Source organism: Corapipo altera, unplaced genomic scaffold (assembly GCF_003945725.1).
Source record: "Corapipo altera isolate COAL_440 unplaced genomic scaffold, ASM394572v1 1, whole genome shotgun sequence".
NCBI lineage: Eukaryota > Metazoa > Chordata > Aves > Passeriformes > Pipridae > Corapipo > Corapipo altera.
In genome coordinates, this window is record NW_020884873.1 from 17,261,711 (window position 1) to 17,286,740 (window position 25,030).

Sequence of the window (25,030 nt, forward strand, 5' to 3'; positions counted from 1 at the left end):
CAGCAATTGGCAGTGAGTGGCTTGGAATTTTTACCTGCAGTTTAGGGCCTGCCCTAAACCCTCCAGAAGGAATTTAACTGGGAAGGTGCAGTTATGTCTCCATTCCCTATCAGTGGAAACTAAGCAGAGTTACAATGGCAGCTTTTCATCTGCTCTCCAAGGAAACCAGGGAGAACAACTGATCTCACCTGGGCCTTTGGCTGTTTTTTCATGGCCTCTTCATAGCCTGGTGGTGGCTCTTTCACTGGGACCGAGGGAACAGAAAGAGCAGCTGGAGGAGTTCCAAAAAGCGGCGTGTGCTGTTGCTGCTCCAGGTCCATCTGGGATGGGGAAGGGGCAGCAGGAGAGCTGGGCTGTGATGAGGGCTGTTTAGAATGAAGGCAGAAGGGGTGATCAGGGAAAAGTCCACATCAACTCCTGTCTCACAGCTGCTTTGAGAGGCTATCATCACCCCTCGCTTCGTAAGCGCTGCACAGAGGTCTGCACAGATCTACTCTCAGCAGTCTGCCTTCTTCCCTGGACTCTGTGCACTATGCCCCAGCTGTAGGGAAGGAAGACAGATTTCCCCTCCAACTCGCAGCTGGAAATCTTTTGCTGATTTTTCTAATGCTAAAGCTGCCACATCACAAACCACTACCTCGCTGCTCCTGGATGGGGAGAGCCCCATCTGTCCAAGTGGGGAAGTCCTCTAGCACTTCGGAGAGAGAGAGGGCACTTCCCTTGTGTGTTCAGCCTACTCAGTGCAATATATCCAGGGCCTGTCTTTTACCCACATCCCCCTGCAGTGCCTGCTTTGGGAACACAAGCCAGCCTCACTAGGCAGCAAGTTTCACAGCCCGATGCTGGGCAGAGAGCACCAGAACACTCAGCAGCACCAGAGCTCCAAAGGAAACCCCAAGGGTTGCAGGAAGTGGTGCTTGTGACTCAGCTTTACCAGATGAATCAGCACACAACTGCCCATTAGAAAAGTTCAAACAAGGATCAGGCCTTTGCTTCTACAGCAGCTATGCATGACCCACACTGAAACTTGCACGCCTGGAGCAGTGATCCCTGGGCAGCTGCTGAATGCCACTTCCAACATGTGTAAGTGTTGATGCCCTTCCCCATCCTGTTTTCCCTGGAAAGCTGTTCATCTGTTCTGTGACCCACAGGTAGAGGAGGGATGCCAGGCCCCAGCTGGCAGAGCTGGTCTGGGGTCCACTCTCTTTCTGAAAGGGGTAGGAAACCATCACTGTGACAGAGGCCATGGGGACGTGCTGGGAGGGTACCTTTTTTTGACACAGTGGGTGAGCCGGTTTTGCCAAAAGCACCAATTTTTAGGGACTGTTTATGGAAACCATTGGATAAGAAAGGCTGCAGGTTTGGAGGTGCCAATTAAAAAAATATGGTGTGGAGCAGCTGCCCCATGACCACCTGCAGACCTGGCTTCTGACCTTGCATAGAGGCAAAAGGATTGGGAGAGTCCCACGGATGCCTCTGCAACACAGAGGCTAAGGGACTGAGGAAAACAGGTGCCTTCCTTTACCTTCTGCACTTTCTCAAATGTCTCAAAGCAAACAAGTCACTCACCCTTTGCAAAGTAGATATCTCACTCTGACTACACTAGAAATGATTCCTGTCTTCAAATCCTTTTCAGGAACAGAGTCAGAAGTGATCCTCCAAGCTCTAAAAACTCTTCATAATCTTTCTATATCTTAACTACACGTTAGAGAGACAGCTAAGCAGGCTAGAAAGGGAGGAGGTGCACAGCAGATCCTCTTTACAGCCATCACCTGGAGAAGGGGTAAAGTCAGAGGCGCTCTCTTTCCCGAAGCAGCACTGCACTTCACAGAGAGGTAATTAACAGGCATGCTCAAGGCATGGAAATGACAGCATGCTCAGCAGTATCAGAGGGTAAAATGTCACATCCCTTTTACCCGTCTGAGCTCACACAGCACCTTCAGCAGCAGACACACTGCCCACACCACCCTCTCTCCACGCAGCAGCCACCTTTTCAGTTCAGCTGCACTCCTTCAGGAGTAAGGGACACCTCTATAAACCAAGGCTGCCCACTCTGGCCTCTCGTTGTTTTTAATCCACAAACGATGCTTGTTTAAAACACCCACTGGTATCTGCCCTTGTGTTACAAATCCTGGCAGCAGGCAAACACAAACAAGGAAAAAAGTGAGCAGACAGCAAGCTACCTTGGATTGGTTTAGTCCTCTGGGCTGCTGCTGCTGCGGGGGCTGCTGGGAGGTGCTTGCAGGTGGCTGACACGGCGCTTGGCTGGGAGTTTTAGCAGGTGATGATTGTACTCTCTGAAAGGGAAAGTGTATCCATAACGGGTTATTCCCCAGGCACAGCATGGAGCAGGGCTTTTGTTTCTTGAAGGATTTATAAAGTCTGTTTTTCCCCACTCTTTATTCTTTAGAAAATTCAGTCAATCATTCTGTTTCACTGAGCAGAGAAATCAGACTGGGGTGCAATTCAGACTCCTAAAAGAGGAGGTAGTACCAGTCTAAATCCCTGGGCTACCCATGACATGCCTTGAGGGCTGACAGACCTGACACAAGACCTGTGCCCTTCTGGAGCACAGCTGGAGTTCAGATTATATATTCTGGGGTATCCAGGGTGACAATGGATGCTGGTATTTGGACAGCTGGCATCTCACCTGCTACGCAGCAAACGCAGCCTGCTCAGTGTCCGTCCCTGATGGCATTTGCTCTGCAGAAAGTGCAAGAAATGTACCAGCAGAGAATGAAAACCTTCTCTGATGTCATGGAAGATGCTGGGGTTTGACTTATGCTATAAAACCTGGGCATATTTATCCCTTCCTGGAAGAAACGCTTGGAACACTTCTGTTAAGTGGTGAGCTCATGCCAGCAGGGGAATCGTAAATCACCTCTGATGAAAGACTCTGTTAACACTGAAATACTGACACGCATTAAAACAAAAAGCAGCCAAAAGGCAAACTCTCTGCTTCCAGGGTTTGATTTCAGCTCTTGGTAGATAAGGTGACCCATCTATCACTCCAGCTACGATCTCTACAGTAAAGGACAAGAGGTGAAATACACTCTGCTTGTTTTAGTACCATGGGCGTAGTTGTTCTTTCAAAAACTAGTGAACTGTGGCAGCAAACCCTGTCATCCAAGCCCGAGATCCTGCCTGACAAAAGGCAGAACCATGTGTTTGGAAGAATGCTGAACAGCCTGTGATGCACATAGCCAATCGTGCACTGCTGTACACAGCTCATTGTCAAATTCCAGTCTTTTTTGCTGAAGATCTGCTTACACTGCTCTGTTTTACAAAGCCACTATACACTGGCCACCATAGCAAGCAACTCGGCCCTTTCAGTATTTTTACTGCACTGAATTTCCACCCTGTTAAGTAAGTTACCATCCTATGGTAACCTCAGCCATAGGAGTGGGAAGAGCAGAGAGGAATCCAACTGCCCGCAGGAGCGATGGGATCTGACCCTTGCGTACCTGCAAGGCCGGGCAGCTGCTCCCTGCCTTTCCGTGGGGTGAGAGGCCCTGCCTCTCGGCGCTCTGCTTGGTCACGGTGAGGACGATGTGGGTCCCTGTGGAGTCAGTGATGAGGGCGGGGGGAGGGGTGCCCTTGATGAGGTCGCTTAGGGCGCTCCCTTGCTGGCCAAGGAAAAGCCGCGGGCTGTGGGACTGGCACAACGGCTCTGCTTCCGCGGCTGGCACCTCCTGCTTCACCATCACGGCTTTCTTTGGCACTGGGCTTGGATTTGAAGTGTCCATTTGGCTAGTGGGTGGTGCAGGGCTGAATTGGTCTGTTTGGCCACTGGATTGCTTCGCAAACTGGCAACTCAGGAAACCATTTTCACTCTTGACCTGGGTGCCAAAGGCTCCTGGCTTGGAGGTGAGGGCTGTTCCTTCTCCCGCAGCCGTTGGGGCCAGTTGTGACTGCTGAGAGCGCTTCTCCTGCTCCAGCTGTAGCCTAAGCATCTCAACCAGCTGCTGCTTCTGTTTCAGCATGCGGGTGAGTTCCTCGATTTGCTTGTCCTTCTCCTGCAGCATCTGGTCTTTGTCCCTAATTTCTGCATCTCTGCTGTTACCAGTGCTACACCGCTCTGACCTGGGTGCTGCATTTATGCTGCAGGAGGCAGACTTGGTGCTTTCTTCCTTCACCAGGAACTGCACTGGAGATGTCTGCAAGGTGAGCTGGGTGAGGGGTGAGGTCACCATCTCTCCAAAGGTATCTCCAGTGCCCGAGTTCTCATCCCCTGTGCTCATTTGGGAGCGCTCAGAAGGAGTTGGAGAAACAGGAGGAGTCGAGCCTGTGCTGCCAAACTTCATCACGCTGCCACCTGTGACTGTGGCCACAACTACTTCTGCTGGTGCAATGCCAGTGGTGACAAGGGCTGGCCCTGTGCTCAGCCTGGCAGCTGGGAAGGCTACCACCACTTCAGCAGCTTTTGTGAGGACAGCTGCTGTGCTGGATTTGGGAGCGGAGGTTGTTTGGCCGGCTGTACCGTTCTGCTCTTGGTAAGCTCTGAGACGCTCAATCAGGTCCGTCTTTGTGCCTGAGACAGGCAAGGCCCTCAACTTCAGCTCTTGCTTCAGCTCTGCTACCTGATGCAGGGAGGGGGAAAGAGTGCAACATTAAGAGAACACACACTCCTAACCAAACAACTATCAACAGCTACCAGAGCCACAAGACAAAGGACTAAACTGATCCTTCTGAAGGCCATCAAACCTGCACCTCGGGTACAGACTGCAGGGTAGCAATCCCAGCTGCTGTTCACTAACTCCTGTCAGTCCACCTCAGCCCTGCTCTGGGACAGCAACATTGTTCAGTACTGCCCACTGACAATGGCAAAAAAAGGGGCTGTGCAGCTTCACAGGGCATTTACCTTCATCTCATCCAGGTTGGCAGGGAGAGGGCCAGGTTTGCCCACCGCAGCATTACTGTTTTGTCTCATCAACCCACTGGAACCAGAGGATCCTGAAGACGCACTGCTGACTGTGGCAGAGAGATTGCGCACGGCAGGGGCACTGGCACTACTCTGCTGCTCCCCTGGAGGCCTACAGGAAAATAAAAGACACAGACATCAAAACCAAGGTGGAAAGGCACTGGAGGCCCTCAGTGTCAACAATCATATAAGTTCAGAAACATCTGGGTCACTGCTGCTGCCCAAGACATTAAAGCACACCGATGCCTTCACCTATATCCATGCCCCTTGCTGTGCCAACCAATTCACTTCAACTACTTTTGTCTGATTCATCTGGCCCTTTTCAAGGCCCACTGTAACCTACAAGATTGAGTGTGTTAAACCCAGTGGCCACACCTCACACCAAAACCATCACATCTCTGGCAACACTACTGGGGAACCAAGTGCTTCCTAAGGGAGCTGCCACTGCGGACCCGTACTTTGGTGGGGCTGGCAGGATCGTCTGATAGTTGTAGTGCTGCTGCTGCTGGTTGAGGATCTGAAGCTGGAGAAAGAGCTGCTGCTGCTGCAGTATTTTGGCATAGGATGAATCCATGGGAGGAGCTCCCTTGTCCTGCTTTTGGTCCGGGGGAATATACTGATGATATTTAAGCTTCTTGACTTTCGGCTTCAACTCCTTGGCTTTTTTACTGCGCTGAGACTTCTCACTAGCAGACTTGGGCTGGCTTTGCTATTTAGAAGAAAAGGAGGAAGCAAGTAAGAATGGAAACACTGATATAACACAACACCCCATGTAAACCAGAACACACACTGGGATTTTCATTTTGAAATTCTCCACTTCATTGACCTGAGGGTCTTTCCATGCTTCTCTAACTCAGGCAACATTGTAGACACAGCACCGGCAGCAGCTTACACTGCACCATAATGCAGGTCAGCTTTCCCAGCACACCAGATCATTTGCTCATCCAGTGCAGACTCACCGACTCAAATTAGGGATAACACTGACTCAGATTGATTCAAAACATTTTGCATTCAGCACCCATTTTATAGAAGATGAATACATCATGGAGCAGAAAACCCTAATAAGTATGTTACAACTAGTGTCAGAGGAAGACACTAGTGAGAAGTAAGTTTCCTTCCTTTGCATCTGTTAATCTAATACTTCCAACTCCAAACCTGCTTCAGAGTAACCACCTTATCTTCCTTTAGACTACAACAATGAAGAAATCAGCCAAAATAGTACCTTAATGAGTGTTGGTGGGGGCTTGGCAGCAGTAAGAGCCACTCCGTTGGTAAGACTGGGGGGCAGAAGAGGTGGAGGTGGCAGAGGCGGGGGTGGCTGCTCAGGTAGGAAAAGAGTTTCACTGGAGTCTGAACTAATCTGCAACTGGGATGAACCCTGCAGGGACAGAAAAAGGCATAATGAGTACACTTATGAGGAGGGAAATAGATTAACAGAGTTCAGGAAGTGTCCACTTAGAGGGAAGGAGCACAGGCTTCAAATCATTAATCAGACTCCTTTAACCCACTGCTTCAGTTGTCCCTGAGAAGCAGCACAACTTCCTAGGGCAGAAAAGGAACCAAAATCCCACACTTGTATCTCCCAGTTTTGCCTGCCAGCATCAGTTGCACAGAGGCTATATCACCAAGCAATGAGGCTATATCATCCCTTTCGCCACCTGACACCATGACAAGGGCTTCTGAATAAGCAGAGCATGTCACTAACACCCCACGGAGCCAAGACCCCATGTGAAATCTCACAAACTATACCTTTTAAGGATCCCTCAGCCTCGCTTTTTAGGATCCTCAGCAGTGAAGCTCCAGGACACTGCAGGAGGCCTCCACATTCTCACCTGAGCTAGTGATGTGCCAGTGGTGCTAGGGAGGGGCTCACAAATCCGAGAGTCCATCGGTGATGGGACAGACCCTTGGGACTCATGGCTGGCTGGCTGTTCCGGGGAGAGGGCATCACTGCTGTCCTCATCAAAGGAGGAATTGTCTGCAACCTTTGGGTAGTTCACCTGTCCAACTAAAAACACAAACATCAACATGTCTGTAAAGCAGAACAAGAAATTACTTCACTTGACACGATGTTTCACAAAGACAATGATGTGATGGAGAGAGTTGTGCCTAAAGCACCAACTGAACACAAGAGAACAGAGCCCAAACTGGATCAGGTTTAAGTGTTCACATTCACCTCTGCTACCAGTAGAATAAAATGATGCAGACTGGAGGGAACCATTTCCCTTGCTTATTAGCCAGACAAGATCAGTAAGTATAAGAAGAGACACTTAACTCTGCCCAAACCCAGCTCTGTAGCATGGCACCAAAGAAGAAGATGGTCAGACAGTGTAAGGTTGATTTATGGTTTCTTTGGTGTTCATCCGGTGTGTGGGAAGGTAGAATCTCTCTTGGATTCTTGTGTCTTGGAAGACAGAATCCCAAATTGTCCTCTAGTCTTACAAGCAAAAAGGGCTATGGATTAAGTGGTGATGGCCCTGACTGCTATTAACATTTTTGTCTATCTACATGCCCAGTAGGTAAATTCACGAGTGTACATGTGTAATGTACCAATGTTTTTTAGACTACATTTTCTCAAATTAATCCTGTTAAGAAGGAAAATACTATCATTTGCACCTCACTTAAAAGCAACAGAAATCCAGAGATGTACTTTGCTTAGTCAGAAGGAAGGCACACCTCTTATTTATTATCCAGTTCACAAGCTCACCCTCCCTTAACTACTTCTTGTTGAACAGTGAAGCCATGCTCTCTCACAACATTGTCCTTTTCCTGTTTTATGAAAAGTATTCCGTCTTGCTCACAGTTGTGTCCCATTTGTCTTTAAAGTAGCTGCGCATGTTTGAGGGGATGAATAACCACAGACACACAGACTGCTCAGTCTGGGGAGACAGGAAAGAGCACTGCTGAGGCAGTGGGAAGGCTATTCCTCAGCATTCCTTTCAGCCCTTGGAATGGCGCTGGCATGATTTACATCTGTTCTGGTTTATTTTTAAAGGGTTTGAATCCTCTGAAGTTTTTAAGTTCACAGACATCTTTTGTTTCATCACACCTGTTTATATCCTGTCTCCTCTCGCTGATCTGAGTAAGTCAGTGGGTTCTCCCTAACCAAGGTTGTTGACATGTTATAGGGAGAGAGAGATTTTTAAGTAGAGAATCTAGGGAATTCAATCTTCAACATTCTTTCAAGTCTTTAGGGTATACAGTTCCTTTCACGTTATTCTGGGATGTCCACACTCCCTGTAATTTAATGTTTCTGTAGTACTATCTGGGCCAGAGGGAGTTCTGCTTTTCAGAATCCTTAGGGCCAAAAGCCCATGATTCTGAGACAGGAAAACAAGGCCAGCCATGGCATTGCACTCTATTAGACAGGCAGGTGAATTGATAGTTTATCACAGCCACCTGTGGGAGATGCCCTCAGCACAGATCCTCCTCTGGCCTTACCAATAATAGCTTCCTTCAGGCTCGATTCCACAGGCAAGATGTTCTTCTCCACCAGCTCCATGGGGCCTGGCCTCTGTGCTATCTTCTCATTAAGGTCATCTGCCAGTCTGGCTCTCTTCAGCTTCAGCTGCTTAGCCTGCAAGGAGGGTTCAGCTGAGGTCTCTGTTTGGGGGAAAGTAAATAAAATGGCATAAATCCAGCAACGGTCAACCCATGCCCTTCAGCAGTATTTTAATTCTATTCAGAAAGGTAACTGTAGATAACAGTAGGTAACTGTACAGAAAAATGGTTGCAGATAACAATGGATAACTATGCACTATAAAGATATGTTAGATACTATGTATATTTAAGTTATCAGGATTACTACAGTAGCCCTTGTGATTCCAGAATAAGACAACTTTACTGTTCTCAAACTGATGTCACCCAATTCTCATTCATCTTTTCCTTTCTGGTTGTGTCCAAAGATGTGCTGCTCAGCAGCAGCACAGCACTCCCTCTCCTATTAAAATAGATCAATCTGCCTCACTTCCTCCTGGATGTTTCACAGTGTCTTAGCTTAGTAGAAGAGCAATTCATGGTGATTCTATTTCATTGTTGCTCAGCTACACAAAACTGCACAATTTGAATTCACATACAGATTCTTCTGAGAATAATCTCCAAGCAAGCAGAGTTTAATCCCTCCCAAGGAGTCATGCAACAGGCATGATCTTCTGCCCACTACCAAGTGAAAGGAAGACTTGGGAGTCACAATAGAAAAGCTGTTAAAAATAGAAACCTGTTAAATAAGTAATTATGATAAAGTTTATTGTCAATGTTGTCATGTTCAGCACGTGCCATACCTTCCAGAATGTGCATCCTAACCAGCTCTGATCTCTCTGGCCGGGACCGAATTTTCCGTTTCAGATAGTCCTCTGTCTGTAGTAAAAACAGACAAGCAAGAACCAATTTCAGTTGATCAGACACAGGAGTGAGGTAATCTTGAATGGCACAAAGAAGAGAAACAACCATCTTTAGTCGTTACTGAGATCTAAATAAACACAGAATAGAGAAGGGGCCTATCTCCTGTGCCAGAGCACCTAGACAATGAGCTTACTCTAAAGATGACCTTCTACTGTAATCACCTCAGTCTAATTGCACAACATTGCTCTACAAACAGAAACTGGAAAGGACTTCTTCAAGAACTAAAGTCCTCTTTTCCCCTTTTATGCACCACCACTAACTTGTGTCAGGGTGAAATTCATGACATTTCTTTTAACATTAAAGATAAATCCATTGGTTCCATTGTTCACAGCAAACACTTTCATGTACTGCTGGCATTTAGGACTGACTTGTGGTTTGGTCATACTCTTCAGTTGTTTAAAGATATGTTATTTGTTAAGCTCAAGGCCCCCTGCAGCCCCTTGGTGGGCAGAAGCTAAATACGCATTTCACTTCCAGAGCTGCTTTTAGCTCTGTCTTTGGAGCATGCATTACAGAGCAATGTACAGAGATGACCCTGATGGGCTGAACATGTTACCCTTTACACAGCCCAGGAATGGAAGCAGTGGGTAACAGACTGGGAAGTACTGGCCATCAGGATGGCCTTCAGAGAAAAAAAAAATTAAAGTCAGTCAGAAAACTGCACCACAATTGGTCAATTGCCCACACCAAAATATTAATTTAATAAGAATGTTTCAGGAAAAAAGAGGAGAAATAAGCAAAAGCCTTTGGGTCTTAATGCAAGGTCCCCTGTTCCAATCCTTCCACAGTTTAAAGGGCTAATACTCCCTTACAGGTCTTAATCGCAGCTGTTCTTTTTTTTATGTTGCTTTCACTTTTAAAACAAAACTTAGCCTTGCAGTCGTAACAGGTTTCATTCTGCTGGAGGCTAATCAGAAAAAAAATATCCCCAGAGGCCTTTTGAGGAACAGAAATCATCAAGAAACCCCCTAGTTAGCAAAGGTGCTGTATGAAGTGTGATGCCTGGCTTCCTCTTTCCATAGAGCCAGAAGTCTCTGTAATTTCAGCATCACAAGATTTTTGAGGGATCTTCTCTGTTAAATTTTCAATTTCTAATGTCCTAGATATGCAATTGCATGTGCAGGTAACAGAAAACCTTTCCTCCAAGGTAGAACTGAGCTCAACATGGTAAGAGCACTTAAGGGCAAAACAGACACCATAAAAACAGAAATGTAAAGTGTATGGACAGTGGGAAAGAAGAGTATCAGTGACTTCCAGAAAGAAGACTCCAGGGAAAATCCAGGCACCATATTCAATTGGTTTTAGGCACAACCAGTTCACTGAGGGTTAACCACCACCACATGCAAGCTACAGAATATCCCACTCAATACACCTCTGACTGTGCAGTGCTGTGTTACATCCAGAATATGAACAATTCCCTTCTACATCTCATTAACAGCTACTGGATGCCCAAAACATAAGACATTCATGACTTTCTGAAAACATTGAAGATTATATTGCATCTTACCCTGGCCCGCTCCAAACTCCTTCTTTGTTCATGAAATGCAGCTGGACTTTTCAGAGCTGTTGAGAGGAAAAACATTTGGAGAATGAATTAGAATGATGGAAGTTCTCTCAACTCACAACCCTTTCAGACCAACTAAGTTAACGAATACACCACAGCAACTGCCTCCTGCATCTTCCAACACACGGGACCAGATCTCCAGCTGGCATAAAGCAGTGTGAATTGACATACTCCGTTTGACAGCACAGGAGACACAGGAACTGACCTGAAGTTTTTGTGGGCTGTTAGAGTCTAATACAGGTACCCTTCTAGTCAAACTAACTATTGTTCACAAAGTTGGGTCCAAGAACATGAGTCAAAACCAGCCCCACCCCCAAAAAAAATCTTTTTACAAGCTTCAACAGAGAGTAAGATATCCAGGACCCTTAAGAGAATGGTTCTGAAACACTGAAGAGATACATGAAATGGTTGGAAGGGTGGAGGACAATCCTAATGAACTGTAAATCCTCTTTACTATCTTTTGATGTCAAAGGAAGCTCCGAGTCTCCCCTTAATCTGCACCTGTGTTTTGCGTACATGGAAGGGCTAGCTGCAAATTCTGCAGGTCCACAGGACATATATATCGCTCCATGTAAGAGAAACTATCGTGAGAACAGGAACAGTTGGACAGGAAAGCACATCTGTCTGCTGACAGAAAACCACAACTTGAGGAATTAACAGCAGCTCTCCATATAACAGACCTTCTCGCCCCCTTGGGCCCTGTATAAAACCAGAGCCAAAACGGATCATGTTTTAAGAAACTGATCCTCTGCTGTCCAGGACCGCACTAACCCTGGAGGAATCTCTCACTCTGCCTGGCTCCTCTGGAGCACACAAACCTCACGTCCCACAGTAAGACCAGAGAAAGAGGGTGACAACGGTAAGTGTCACTAGCTCCTCACAGTTTCCCTGAAGCTGCAAGTAGCTTGGTTTTTTTTTTTAAACAATCACATTGTGGCTTGTATTGAGAACTAGCTGAAGGGGCCATAATAATTTCTTTTCATATTTCTGAAATACTCGATTTTAAACTAAACTGAATAGTTAAAGAACTTTAGCTTTAAAGGCAAGTTGCACGTCTTTTAAAGACAGAAAACTAAACTCGTGCAGTTAGTAGCTCCAAGGTATTGTATCTAGGTCCTATGAAATATAATCTGTTCATGTTATTTTTAAATTAAGACCAATGATTAAGTATTTCTCAAATGTAACTTCATAATGAAATCTCAAAAGACTATTCAAATATAAAAGCCCTTGCATAAATGCAAGGTAAGAAACTACTCCTAATGCATGTGTAGCCTTCCAAACTCTTTCCTACAGAATGAAACGGAGTAGCCACCGATAAGGTGTTAGGACACATATGTTCTGTGTAATACAGACAGAGTCCCTCTAGGTTCACATCAATGGGCTAAAAAGTAGAATTTACTCCAAATGGCACGAAATCTGAACACACCACAGCATCATAGATGGAATTCAGACTACAGAAGTGAATGAAGAATAATCTGTAGAATAAATTAACAATAACTGAAAACTAACCATAGTGAGTATACAGACCCTTACAACAATGGGGCAAATAGTTCCTGTTCAGATTAGTTTCATACAATCTGGTTATGGATAGAAATAACCAGAGAAAGTTGCACAAGCTGTGAAATGCACTTTGAGATAAACCAAAGAGATATGGTAGGGATATGGTTTTGCAATAACTAGAAAAATAATGCAAAAAACTTCACTGGCTAGTTGAGGCATCAACTAGGCCTCAGGCACAGCTGATGCAGGCAATGAGGCTTCCTGGGCAGTCTGGCCATCACACTTCAGTGAAGAGCAAGAAACAAATAATACTCTTTTCCAGTCAAATGAACTGTTTGTGAATATCCACGTATCTGAACTTAAACACACCTTTCATTGTATGTTTATCATAGAAGAGTGAAATAAAAGCTCAGGTACCCCTGGGAAAGATAGCATGCAATATATAAATCTCAATAAACATCTACCCTGGATACAAGTGAAGCAGGACTCATCTCGAGTCTTCAAAAGCTCTCTACCACCAGAATGTGCAGGCACGGCAGTAATTCTTTGCTCTCTCCCTCCTGCCTACCTCTGCTGTCAGTATGAGACAGCAGATGACCTTTAAGTGACATTTCCCTGACCACAGCTAATGGTCAGAAAAGTCAACTTCAGGAGTTCAGCTGGTGTCACAGGTAGTCCAGGAAAATTCTTGCAATACAGAAGAACAAAGCGAGAAAAGAATCCCTGAGCAGGAAAACAGAAAACCCTCCCCCGAAACACATGCACATTAAATAGTAAGCAATGCAGGGCTGCTATAGGAACGATATGTAAAAAACAATTTCAGTCTGTCGTGACTAGTCCTCTGGAAACGTGCACTGAGATGTGGCTCTCTGGGCTGGCAACATGACAGAGGACTTCATATTCAAACTCTGAAAATGTCAAGAGGGCACAAATCCTTTACTGCTTCCCTCAGCAATCTAGGATAGGGCAGACATGTCATAAGAGGGTGTCTACTGTAAAATCATACTCCATTTGAAGTTAACTAAGCCTTGCACATTTTTCTGGCTTTGAAATGACTACTTAGCCCAGAGCTGTGGAGCAACTCAGTTAACTCGACTACAGTAAATGAAAGAAAAGGAAAAATACAATCCTTTGAAGAACTTTGAAGCAGTAAGGCTCTGGATAAGCTCTACAGGAAACCCATAGTGCAGATATGCCCCTTTTCCAGCTCCTACCACTGCCCTTCCTGGCCACTTAGCACTGATCCCTGCAAAACTATTCCTGTCCCCCATAACCTGTCTGACTTGCTCACCGAAGTGCTACTTTATCCATTCTACCCAAAATTACCCAATAAAGCCATAACAGCTATTCTGGCTCATTCTGATAGTGCACCTAAATGAGTGGCTGAGCTGGTGGAGCAAATGTTTTGCTAACCAGGTGGGCACAGGGCAGCATTTTATCACTGAGACAGGATCCATGTCCTTAGCTCTTGGTACCTGAAGCAGCAGATAAACCACAGACGGTGAGGGATGAGGAAACTCCAATCACCTGATGCTTTCTGACTGTTCAGGCTGGATAAAATATACTAAACTATTCCTTACAGCAGTTTGTCTAACCTGTTCTTGGGAGAGTTCTCATGAAAAAAATGCAATATTATTGCAGAGAAATTATCCTGGTGTATAGATGTCCTTACTATTTAAAAACTTTCTGAATGTCTAACTTACATTTCCCTTCCTCTCTTTATTTTCTGCCTTACCTGAAATCATTACAGAGAACGATTTATTCTCTTTCTCTTTGCATCTATCCCTAGATATTTGAAAATTTTTGTTCTCCTACAATCTTCCATTATATAAAATGACCAAAGCCAGCTGATTCAGCCTCCCCTTACAGATAACACTATCCAGACCTTTGCTTGTTTACTCTCTTTTCGACTTCCATTTGATCTCCATTTTTCTTGAAGTATAGTGTCCAGAACTGGGTAGATATTCCAGTCTAGACTTTATTAGCATTTATAGAGTTAAATGATTATTAAATAACACTTCTCAGTTATATGTTCCAGCCAGTTTGCCTTTTTTTGTGTGTACATAAAATGCATAATGTTCACTTGTGCTTGTTTCACAAACCATGAAAGGTCTCCAATCCTATTCTGCAGAGCTGCTACCTAGTGAGCCATTCTCCATCCTCAATTCATGCCACTGACTTAGCATCACAAAACGTAGACATTCTGCCTTTCTCTTTGGTTTTATCCCATATCCATTCTTGGCTTCTCCAAATACTGTGAGTCCCAATCCTGTCTTCCTCCCACCCTACTAACCCGCAAGCTTAAGAAACATGCAGACTGTTCCCTCGTTTAGGTCAGATTACTGAAAATACTAATTCATGTCAAACACTGATCTTCTCCCTTCCCACTCCACCCAAAAGCCCCGCTTAGCACACCCTCCCAGTCTAACACCAAGCCTTTATTACAGTACTGTTCCCTCACCAGTTGCATAGGCAGCTTCAATAGTTCCAGGTTGCTTCCAAGAACATCAGGCAAGCCTGTCTCAAGCACCTTACTAAATCCAAGAAGTGCAAAAACATATTTAACATCCTGACTTCCCTGGGAGGCAGTTCAACAAATATTTAGTCCGCTGGTAGGTCCAGCTTAAGTAATGATCTCTTTTTCTCCCCTTTCCCACGTCCCATGTGTTTCTGCCTTGCCTTTGATGCTCCAACTGTACCTGCACTGCACAGGGAGCCCTACTATGGAACTATCACCATGAAGTGACTCCAGCACCTTCCCATGGCACTTGCCCCTCCCCAGAGTTACCTTGGTTTGAATCCTGGATCCAACTAACTAGCTAACTTTGAGTGAGCCCCTGATGAGAACAGAGTGCTGCCAGAGGCCTCGATGATCTCTGAGGTCTTTTCCAACCTAGCTGATTCTGTCAAAAAAACCCACCAAACTTGCCAAACTACAACTGTATTAGCTGTTGAGTTTTTGTTTCCCATTGTATGCAGAAAAGAAATAGTTGAGAATGCAGAAGTAACTTCTGCAATGCCCAATTTCAATCAGGTGAACCTCCTGCCTGCCTTTCTGATTTTGTTTCTACATGATATGTATGTGGTGTTTTCAGCAGCAGCAAACTGCAATTATACTTCTGCCCTGGTTCCTGTACCTAGGCCTGGGATAAAGCATGCTAGCCCTCAGTTATGCTGACAAAACCGTTTGTGGACTCAGATCACAGCTGTTTTGAAAGAGTTATTTTAACCTGGACTGGTATGCTGGTGTAGAGCATGGCTCCACAAATAATAGTGTCAGCAAAGCTGAGCACAACTGCCCTGCCAGACCAAGTCAGAAATGAGAGGCTGGGTTTAAGGCCAGCACTGCGGCAGGAGCCCCCACGCTGCTGAACCACAGCCCCCACATCTTCAAGTTGTCCCATTCTCCACAGGAGAACAGCCTGGTTTTACAAATGGCCGAACAAGCACTAAAACTGGTTCAGTGACAGAAGGGACAATAGCATCACCAATGGGGTTTGGGACAGCATAGTCCAGCAGGTGCCCTTCACTGAGTTGTACATACTTTTGTCCCACTTGGACAACTGTCTGGCAGTTTGCAACATCTGCTGTCAGGATGAGCTTTATCCCTCACCTTTAGATGACTGACAGCAGGACATGATTTTCCTACCACAGACAGGCTAGCTAGCAAGAATCTCCTGAAACTCCTACCACATACAGCCTATTTTTTTAGTCTCTCTGCTGCTTGTTGTGGAGCATTTTGATGCTGCATCTCCAGAATTCCTGAAGCATTAGTATCTTTGTGGTCACACCCTTAGCTACCATAAGAAATCTCTCTGCAAATCAATGATGCAACTGTTTTGTGCCTCCACCCTGCTTCAAAAATGTTGCAGCTATACATTGCAACAACTGTCCTTCCATCTGACCCCCCCAAAGCTAAGCAGCAGCACACAAGACCATCTACACTGACGCACACCTTTCCATACAAAGCACAGAGATGAAAGTTGCCAATCTTCGCTTCAAAGCAATGTATTAATTCCTATGAAACTGGGTCCAAAACTGCAATGCAGGATTTCAGTGTTCCCTCAGTCCAAGCCACATTTTGAAGATGGGAAAGTGTGAATGAAACATAGAATCATAGAATGGTTTGGGTTGGAAGGGACCTACCTTAGAGATCACCTCATTCCAACCCCCCTGCCATGGGCAGGGACACCTTCCGCTAGACAAGGTTGCTCAGAGCCCCATCCAGCCTGACCTTGAGATACTGCTGCAAAGCACCAAACTGGTGCTGTTATAAACAGACTGAATCAAGGCCCAGGAATCAACCCCAAATCCCCAGTATAACAGCAGAGACAAAAATCTGGGCAAAATGGCTCAAAACATTACTGTTCAGGGTTTACCCTGCAGTGTGCAAAAGCAGATTTTAGCTCTGCTTTCAAATATATTCATATGTAGATCTTCAGGTTCCTGTTACCCAGTGTGAGAAATAAGTGGAATCAGAATTAGACTGAGACACTGAGAACGAAACACAGCAGGGGAAGGGGACTGGTCCAGCTGCTAAGAAGAAGAGGTCAAAATATCCATATACCCTGCATTTACTTATGTAGCTGACAGAAGACACTGAGGTTTGAAAGGAACCAAATACAGGGAAGAAAGAAAGGCAAAAGGATCTACACAGATCCTCACAGCTCAAGTGCCTTGGGGGGGAGGAGAGGCTGCAAAGCCTTCCGCAATCAGTAAGATCACTACTCAAGGCTATCAGACTTGTAGACTGACAGAAGAGAGGCAGCACATGAGCTTTCAGCTAAATTCAGAATACTGAGTCAAATACTTTGCTCTTCAGTTAGATCCATTCCTAAGGGAAAGGAAAAATCTTCTCTTGCTATGACAAAGAGAAGATTGTGTCACGTCCAAACCCAACCTCAGACACACTGATTTAATTCAGAACAGCAGAAGGCCTTCTGCTGCAGCTACTCCCCCCTGCTCTCAACCAAATTCTGGTTACTCTCTCTTGTTTACTACTCTTTCGTAAAAAGATGAAATAAAGTGCTGCAAATAGGCTTGATGACTTCCTCTGTCAGTTCAGGGTGGGGCTCCCAACCCATAGCATTTGGTAAGAGACACAAAATTTGAACCACAGAGCAAGGCACTTTTTTTCTTCCTCGCTTCACCTTCACCCCACCTCCAAAAAGCATTTCTCATAGCATGAAAGAAAAAGGTATTCAAAAACAGGGTCATGTACACAGAAGGGACTGTCACCTTGCTAGTGGGGCAGTATCAAAGAGCAGTATGCTGTAGAAATATGAAAAGGGGCTGGGGAATACACAGCTGAGAGAAGAGATCTCCATCAGCACCCTTTTCTCCATTAGCAGTTCCAGAGAGTTTCACATCCAGTACACACATCTGATCATATTGAGAATTCTCGCTGATATCATACCCTGACATTGGTAAGTGACCTTGGATTAAGGCTAAACTATGAGTATCAAGTTAAGGATAGGAAAAGAAGCCACAACTGGTAAATTGTGATTATTCAAATCCCAAAATACATAAACTCAGAAAATTAAAAATTAAGATTAACCTAAAAAAGCCACTCCAAATATATTTATGAAGGTAAGAAGCACATCTCTGGCACCCAAACAAATGCAGCTTTGCCCTTCAATGACACCCTTCAATAACAATGCTATTGTGATCAAAGAATTACGAGTGTTCCTAGTCCCAAACAGAACAAATGCTGGAGAAAGGTTCTTTCCCATGTTGTTACTGTTGCCAGCACTGCCAAAGCATGGCATTACAGTTACAGTGCTACAGCTTTACCATGTCTTCCCTACTACCGAGCTGCTCCAATCAACAGAGATAGAGTCCCGGGCTGTTTTGGAAGCCAGAGCTGAAGTCCTGCCTCCCTGACACCCTACATCATAGAGCCACCCCTTCTCATGGATCAACACCCATGAGCCTGCACAGTGTACTGGTTCATGGAGCCAGTTTTTCCCCAAAAAAGCCACTTTCCAGGTCCCTGAATTGGGCTTGCCCTGGCTGCACAAGCACACGTACAGGTGGAACTGTGGTACCCTGCCTCTGCCCAGCTCGCCATGGAAACACCACGGGCTGAGCTGCTTCCAGTGCCTGGGCCAGACACCACTCCAGAGCCCACATTCAGCAAAACTGTCAGTAACTGTATTAAGCAGCATATCCCTTACGATGCAGTTTAAGATTTTCATTAACTCTGTGAAAAGTCTGAAGTATAAATTTGTCATAGTAAACATTATTGACAAAAAGGGCTAAGATTTTTCAAGGCCCAACACTGAGTTATTTTAAAATCTAACAGATATGTGCAATTTCTCTGAAAGTTCATCCCCTTAAGGAGTAAGATGGAAATTGTCACCCATGGTAACAGTTATCAGATCTGTGGGTGACTATGGCTACGGTTTTGTGTCAAAAAACATTTACAGCAATTACAGATAATGTATAACCTGCTTCGTCCATTGCCAGTAACTCTTGGCATTCAAAAGACTCCCTAAACACTGCAATGAAAAATGAAAAAGGTAAAGCTTCACTACAATTAAGATTATACCATGTCCAAACTGAAGAAGAAAAGGGAGACAACAAACTTCTACCAGAAACCCTTTGATCCTTTGATCCTAGACCACTTTTCATGCCTGTTTCTTGGATGAATGATCAGCCTTTGCAAACTCTTCTGACAACTTTCTGAAGTGTCCAGGGTAGGGAAGGTGTGAGGCCACAAAAAGGAGAGACCATTTCCAGTGAATAAGTAAGAATGAACCTAAGACAACTGGAAAAAAACTGCATTACATATCAGACTTTATTCCCCCAGATTATTATGTTTCTCTTGTAACTGGCAGAGTTAAATCTTTTATCATGGCAGGGATCAAGGACTAAATGCAGCCTATCAAACACCTGAGCACAGACTTTTCTGTCTGCAATTTCAGAAAGGGCAAACAGCACATTTCCATTACTAACACAATGAACTTTACTACTCTGATCATGTCTTATTATTCACCGATTACATAAACACATGGAAAACACAGAGACAGATATTTAAAAATAAAACAAATTAGATGAAGTTATTAGGCCTCTGACAATGAGACTCTCAGTTTAAATGTACAGACTCCTTCTACACACAAAGCCTGAAGGCTTTGGAATTGTGCTTCAAGAAAAGAGATCAGTCAAATAACCACCAAATAATTCCTGGGAGAGAAGTTATAGGCAGATGATCAAACTAAAATAAAACCAGTTACAGATTTCTGTGCAACATGCCAGAAACAGAAATAGAGCTGCAAGCGTCCTCTAAGCCTTTTTTGTTGTTTTACAATACCTGCTTAGTGTTTCAGTCTTACTTTCATAGCATGACATTGAATATATTAAAAGTCTAGCTGCAGCTCCTGTATTTGAGGTCCTGTGCTATCTCCTATACCACTGTAAACCAGGAAACAGCAAAGAGGTTAAACAGAGTATTAAAATAAATTGTTATTATTTTTAGATCTTAAAGACTTTACAGGTTTGGACATTTTATTAAACAACTCTGGGAGTTAACAATATTTACAGTCCATACATCTGTTTTTAACTCCTTATCCTAAATGAAAGTACAACTTATAAGTATGGAAGTGAAGCAGTTGTCAATGGGAGAATACCAGACACTAGATGGCAGGGAAGTAAAAAGTTGTATTTTTGCTTTGTTACTATAAATAAGATTCCATAAAACTGTAAGGAATGTCACTACAAAGACCTGATATGTAAAGCAGTGAGAGAATGACGGGGACACATTACATAGCAGGAAGAGCTATTTCAGGGTGTTTAAGCAATTGCTTTAGCTGCAGTTCAAATATAACACACAACAACCTTGAAATGTCGACTGTGTAGCCACACTGCAACAGTAAGGAACCAGTAAAACTCCACACAGGCATAGCAGGTCATCTATCCTAGCTTTTACGTGGAAGTCAAAATATAGCTGAGTTATTAAGAATTGCACCTGAAGTCATCAGCAGGACGACAGAACAGTTTGTGCCATGAAAAATACTACACATTAGATAACTGTCTATGTTCCAACAGCTTACTGCCTCTCCTTTCTTTGACATACATAAAAAGATGCTCCTCCTTCGCAAATAACAGTTAAACAATTTATAAAACTAGTTTTCTTCTTTTGTTTTGTTTCTGACATTTAATATGTTCTACTGTAGGTATTGTGTGTAACAGGAGCCAAAAGTTGACTATATCCTCAATTGACAGGTCTCCTTCAATTACAGCACATATACTAAATTGACCAGCTTCATAATAAGAAGTAAGAATAAATAAGAAAATATGAGCATAAATATTAAATATAGAGCCATACAATTAAGTTGGAAGTGCATAATTTTCATCAAGTATTTAAAAAACTATTTTTTTTAAAAGTGGGAAGTGATTAGACTCTCAGGTAAAGGTTAAAGCAGAAATAGCATTTTTACTACACAAACAGAAGTGTGTATGCATGGCCAAATTTGGGGGTTGAGATGTTAAAGTCTAAAGGTATGGTTTAACTTTAGAAACTCCCAGGTGGAAAGCATTTTGCTTCCTGAAATCAGTACCTCAAAGATCCTTGGTTTTTTGTGATGGTAGCTATGCTGGATGTAGAAGACCAAACATAAGCTTCGTCAAGATGATGAACCACACTGATATGCCAAAGCATAACCTATGTTCCGTATCCTTAGATCACCAAGTGACCCCAGTAAATGGCAATTCCTGTAGAATTTGTCCCCAGCAACGTCTCAAAGATACCAAAAAAGAAAATACTGTATTGTAGTTTTATAACAAATATTACATTTTCTCTAATAACCTTATGGCCACAAAAAAATGCAGCTAGTGATATGAGAGACTTAATCAGGTTATAATCATTAGACTGTCTGCTGTATAACAATCATTTCTAATCATGTGACACGTTGCAATTGAACCAGGGCACACTCTCTTCATGTAGTCTGAAGATAAAATACACTCTGCTCCGGAGAGTCTGAAACACAGCAGCTCAAGATTCACAAATCTTGTGCTCTGAAACACACTCAAACATCTAACAGGCTGCACATCCAAGTGGAAAACCACACTGGAGTGTTGTTAACAGACCTGTGGCATGGAAACACTTCAGCACCTGTAAAAGCAGTCACATTAGAAAACCAGCATAAACTCCATACTTTTTGGATCTACAGACAGCCATGCACTCTGTATATACTGCATCCCGGAACATAAACATACAGTCAGAGGAGTTGGATGTGGGCACAAAAACTGGCAAACATCAGATACACTGAAGTGAAAAAGGAGCTCCTGGAAATTCTCAGCCTGTACAGAAGCCACCTTCCCTCTAGCTCTCAGTCCAGACAGTGCCCTTTCCAAAGGTTGCCTGTGTCATCTTTCAGATACTCACAAAGCACTGCTATAGAGCAACACAAGGCACATTACCAGAAATTATCTACTTCTGCTTCATCTGCTTCCATAAATCTGATGGTCAAAACAGCTTTCCTGCACGATTGTGCCACACGACAACCTTGCACGCTTGCCTGCATTTTGTATTTGCAGTCAGAAGCCAAAGATCACAATCCTGATGGATAAAACAAAGGGCATGTGAAGCTTTAAATCTTGCAAAAGAGAAAAAGAGGTACATATTTTGCATAGCAGAGTATTGCCACATTTGCCAAATGTCTTTCCCCTAAAAATTTTTGCTGTTTTAATTGAAGATATTTTCCACATATCTTTCTACTCAGATGTACGTTAGCTACTGTTTTGAACATTCTTTTCAAGGGTGAAAAATGGGGTGTTTAATACTTCCCAAAAAACCTTACAATACCTGTAACCTTTAAATTCAACACTGTAAAAAATGACAGCATCTGACTGTTCTTCTACAGCATGACAGAGTTCAAAGAGTTGAGCACAGACAGCAGATTGTGTTTAACTTGCATTTTGTGAGGACAAGAAGATGAAAATCATCTCTGCATAGCTACAAAAAAATGTAAATAGCAAAAAAGCTTGTCTATTTGCACTGTCAGAAAACAGGCCAAAACCTGAATAAACATAAAAACTCAGCTCTCCTTTTTTCAAGATACAGTCATTCTAGCTCTAATCACAGGTACGTCAGATGCAGGTGAAGACCTGCTTCCCACCTCTTTTCTATGGGCAATTGAGAATTTTAATCTTCAACTAATGAATCCTGCTGCTAGGGAAAGGTTACACAAAGTGGTAACAGAAAAGTAAGAAGAATTAATGAAGCATAAACCCAAATTATTTTGAATCATCTGTCACTGCCTATAAATGTTTTATTTCTTAGTACAACACACTAATCTTTCAGTGAAGCATAGCCCTACTGTAGGTGGCTGGTGGGTTGGGAAGGTTATTCAAGCGAGATTAAGTGTACTTGGTAAAAAAATTTGCCTTTCCACTGTATCATATAAACAAAATTCCACTAAGTAATTCCCGGTTCTGTTACGAACAAGCAAAGAGGGAGTAGCGCGACTCTCACACTCGTTTTAAGGTGACACAAACGTGTCTTCTCCCACTCCTGACATTTACACTGTCCAAAAACCTTGTGTTGATGGAAGCCTGAAATGAAATTTCTCTTTCTGGGCACCAAGTTGAACCTAAACAGCATGTAAGATTTACACTGCACTCAGGAGAACCAAAGGTACCAAAGTGAGTTTTCATCCTAGATAGTTTTTAACATGTAACAAAATCTTTTACTTCTCCCATATTTGGCTCATGGATTTTTCCATGTCTGTTTGCCTCAAGATACAGGAACTGATCTGTATGAAAGGCTAATCTAAATGAACATGTAGGGTAGCATAGTAAGACCAAATGTAAACAGAAACATGGTCAATGCTGAGGAACTGACATCCACACTCTAAGTGAAGGTGAAATGCAGGTTTGGTACCAGACAAATTGCAGTCTAGTCCCATGGACTGAATGCATATTAGCTCTAGACAGAATATTTCCCACTTTACTTTCATCCCAATTTAATCCAACACTCAAACTTCATTTCACGGCGCAAAGCAAGGTACAGTAGGCAGGTGCAATCAGGAGCTTCACTTCAAAAGCACATTCCTGACATAAGCTGTAATGTAGATAGAACCGCAACCATCACAATTCTTTCAAGAGTGTTAAGACTCTCCAAATGGAAAATAATTATTGAATCATCATAAAGGGCTGTGTGGGGCCTGGTTCTTGACTAATGAGCTCAAGAGGGAGACACATAGTCCAGTATAGCTGTGTTCAGTAGTAGATGACAGGGGAACCAGATTAAGTATCTAAATGTTTTCACAGACAAGGGGTGCAGGCCAGAGAGATGAAAGAAAACAGGATGTTTGCACGTTCCCAGCATTAATAAAAATACCTATTCTGGACTCATGAAAGTGGAAGCAAAGCTGTCATGCCTTTATGATGCTTCTAGGAGGAACACGGTCCCTAGTCATCCTCTGTACTTCTCAGGTTAAAAATGGGTCTTTCGCTTTAAGTGTCACAATTTATCTCACATCTGATCTTCTCATTAAAAATGGCTCAGGGAACTATGTGTGGCTATTTCCAGTTGGCAGGTATGGGTAAATGATACCATTACTTGGGAGGAACTAATTTCAAATCATGTTTAGAACAGATGTGCTAAAGTGGTTTTCCTCCATTGCAGAAAAGACCTTTTCATGTGTCACCAATATTTTCTCAATTATTTTTCACTAAACATTCTTCTTTGGTCCATCACAAAACTCACGTAAGAGATATAAATGAAGTAATGAAGGGCACAAATCTGCAAAGACTAGTAATTTAGGCTATATTTTAAGCAAATTCAAGAGTCATTAATTATTCAGGATGCCCAACCTGAATTACTTGCAAGGGCCTCATTTTCAAAAGGCCTGTAAAATAGACCCCTCTCAGGAATCACAAGTTTGGCCAGCCACACTTTGAAGAAAGTCAGTACTGAACATAAGTTAATACAGTGTTTGCATACATATCCACCCAAAGCAGGAGACCACAAAGAAGTCAGGCACATTTTCTTCTGGGAAGTATTAGTAAAAAGGCACAGTTAACTGGGACACTAGTCTTTCATCCAAAAAACAAGTGTATTCTGTAGAAGCATGTATACAAGCTCCCCAAGTAAAAATAAGACAACAGGCACAATGTACTGTATCCAGACAGGACAATCTTTCCTTTCTGCTTTGGTAACATAATTTTAAGCAGGGGTGCCAGAAACATCTTGAGAAGATCACTGCCTTCCAGCAAGCCACTCCAGCCAACAGAGTGCTATGACAGGTTCTCTTCATTCAGAGAGAGAGCTGACAGTCTAACCTTGCGCCTTCGGCAAAGCCTAAGTCACACCACTGTGTCATATTACACTGTGCACCCCAAAAATAGAAAGAATGAGAAACTCCACATTACTACACTGTCTTCAAGTAAAGCTTGTGAAACAGGGAAGCGGGAAAGTTTTTGAAAGAAGAAAATACAGACCTGATCCATTGCCTTTTACTAAAGGTGATGAGTGAAACTGAGAGGACCTCAAAAATAAAACATTTGTTCTTTGGTCTTGCTTCGAGTTGTTAACTGTAAGTCATCTAGTTCAGAGGTACCAAAGGATGACAAAACTATTTGTCAGATATCTTTTTGCATTTTCGGGGGAAGAAGGGGAACAAAAAAGAAAAATATCTTCT

At 43.6% G+C, this 25,030-nt stretch overlaps 1 protein-coding gene across 1 annotated transcript in view; it reads right to left on the reverse strand.

Moving 5' to 3' along the window:
- The window catches only part of MRTFA (myocardin related transcription factor A), a 48,859-nt gene that overhangs the window by 4,506 nt on the left and 19,323 nt on the right, over nucleotides 1-25,030 (reverse strand). Inside the window, exons 3-12 of the mRNA XM_027654345.1 lie at nucleotides 10,830-10,885; nucleotides 9,202-9,277; nucleotides 8,363-8,524; nucleotides 6,754-6,929; nucleotides 6,144-6,299; nucleotides 5,380-5,630; nucleotides 4,862-5,033; nucleotides 3,465-4,580; nucleotides 2,184-2,297; nucleotides 189-365 (exon numbers count right to left, since the gene is read on the reverse strand). Coding sequence (XP_027510146.1) covers nucleotides 189-365; nucleotides 2,184-2,297; nucleotides 3,465-4,580; nucleotides 4,862-5,033; nucleotides 5,380-5,630; nucleotides 6,144-6,299; nucleotides 6,754-6,929; nucleotides 8,363-8,524; nucleotides 9,202-9,277; nucleotides 10,830-10,885 — 2,456 coding nt within the window. The remainder of the gene's footprint in view (nucleotides 1-188; nucleotides 366-2,183; nucleotides 2,298-3,464; nucleotides 4,581-4,861; nucleotides 5,034-5,379; nucleotides 5,631-6,143; nucleotides 6,300-6,753; nucleotides 6,930-8,362; nucleotides 8,525-9,201; nucleotides 9,278-10,829; nucleotides 10,886-25,030) is intronic.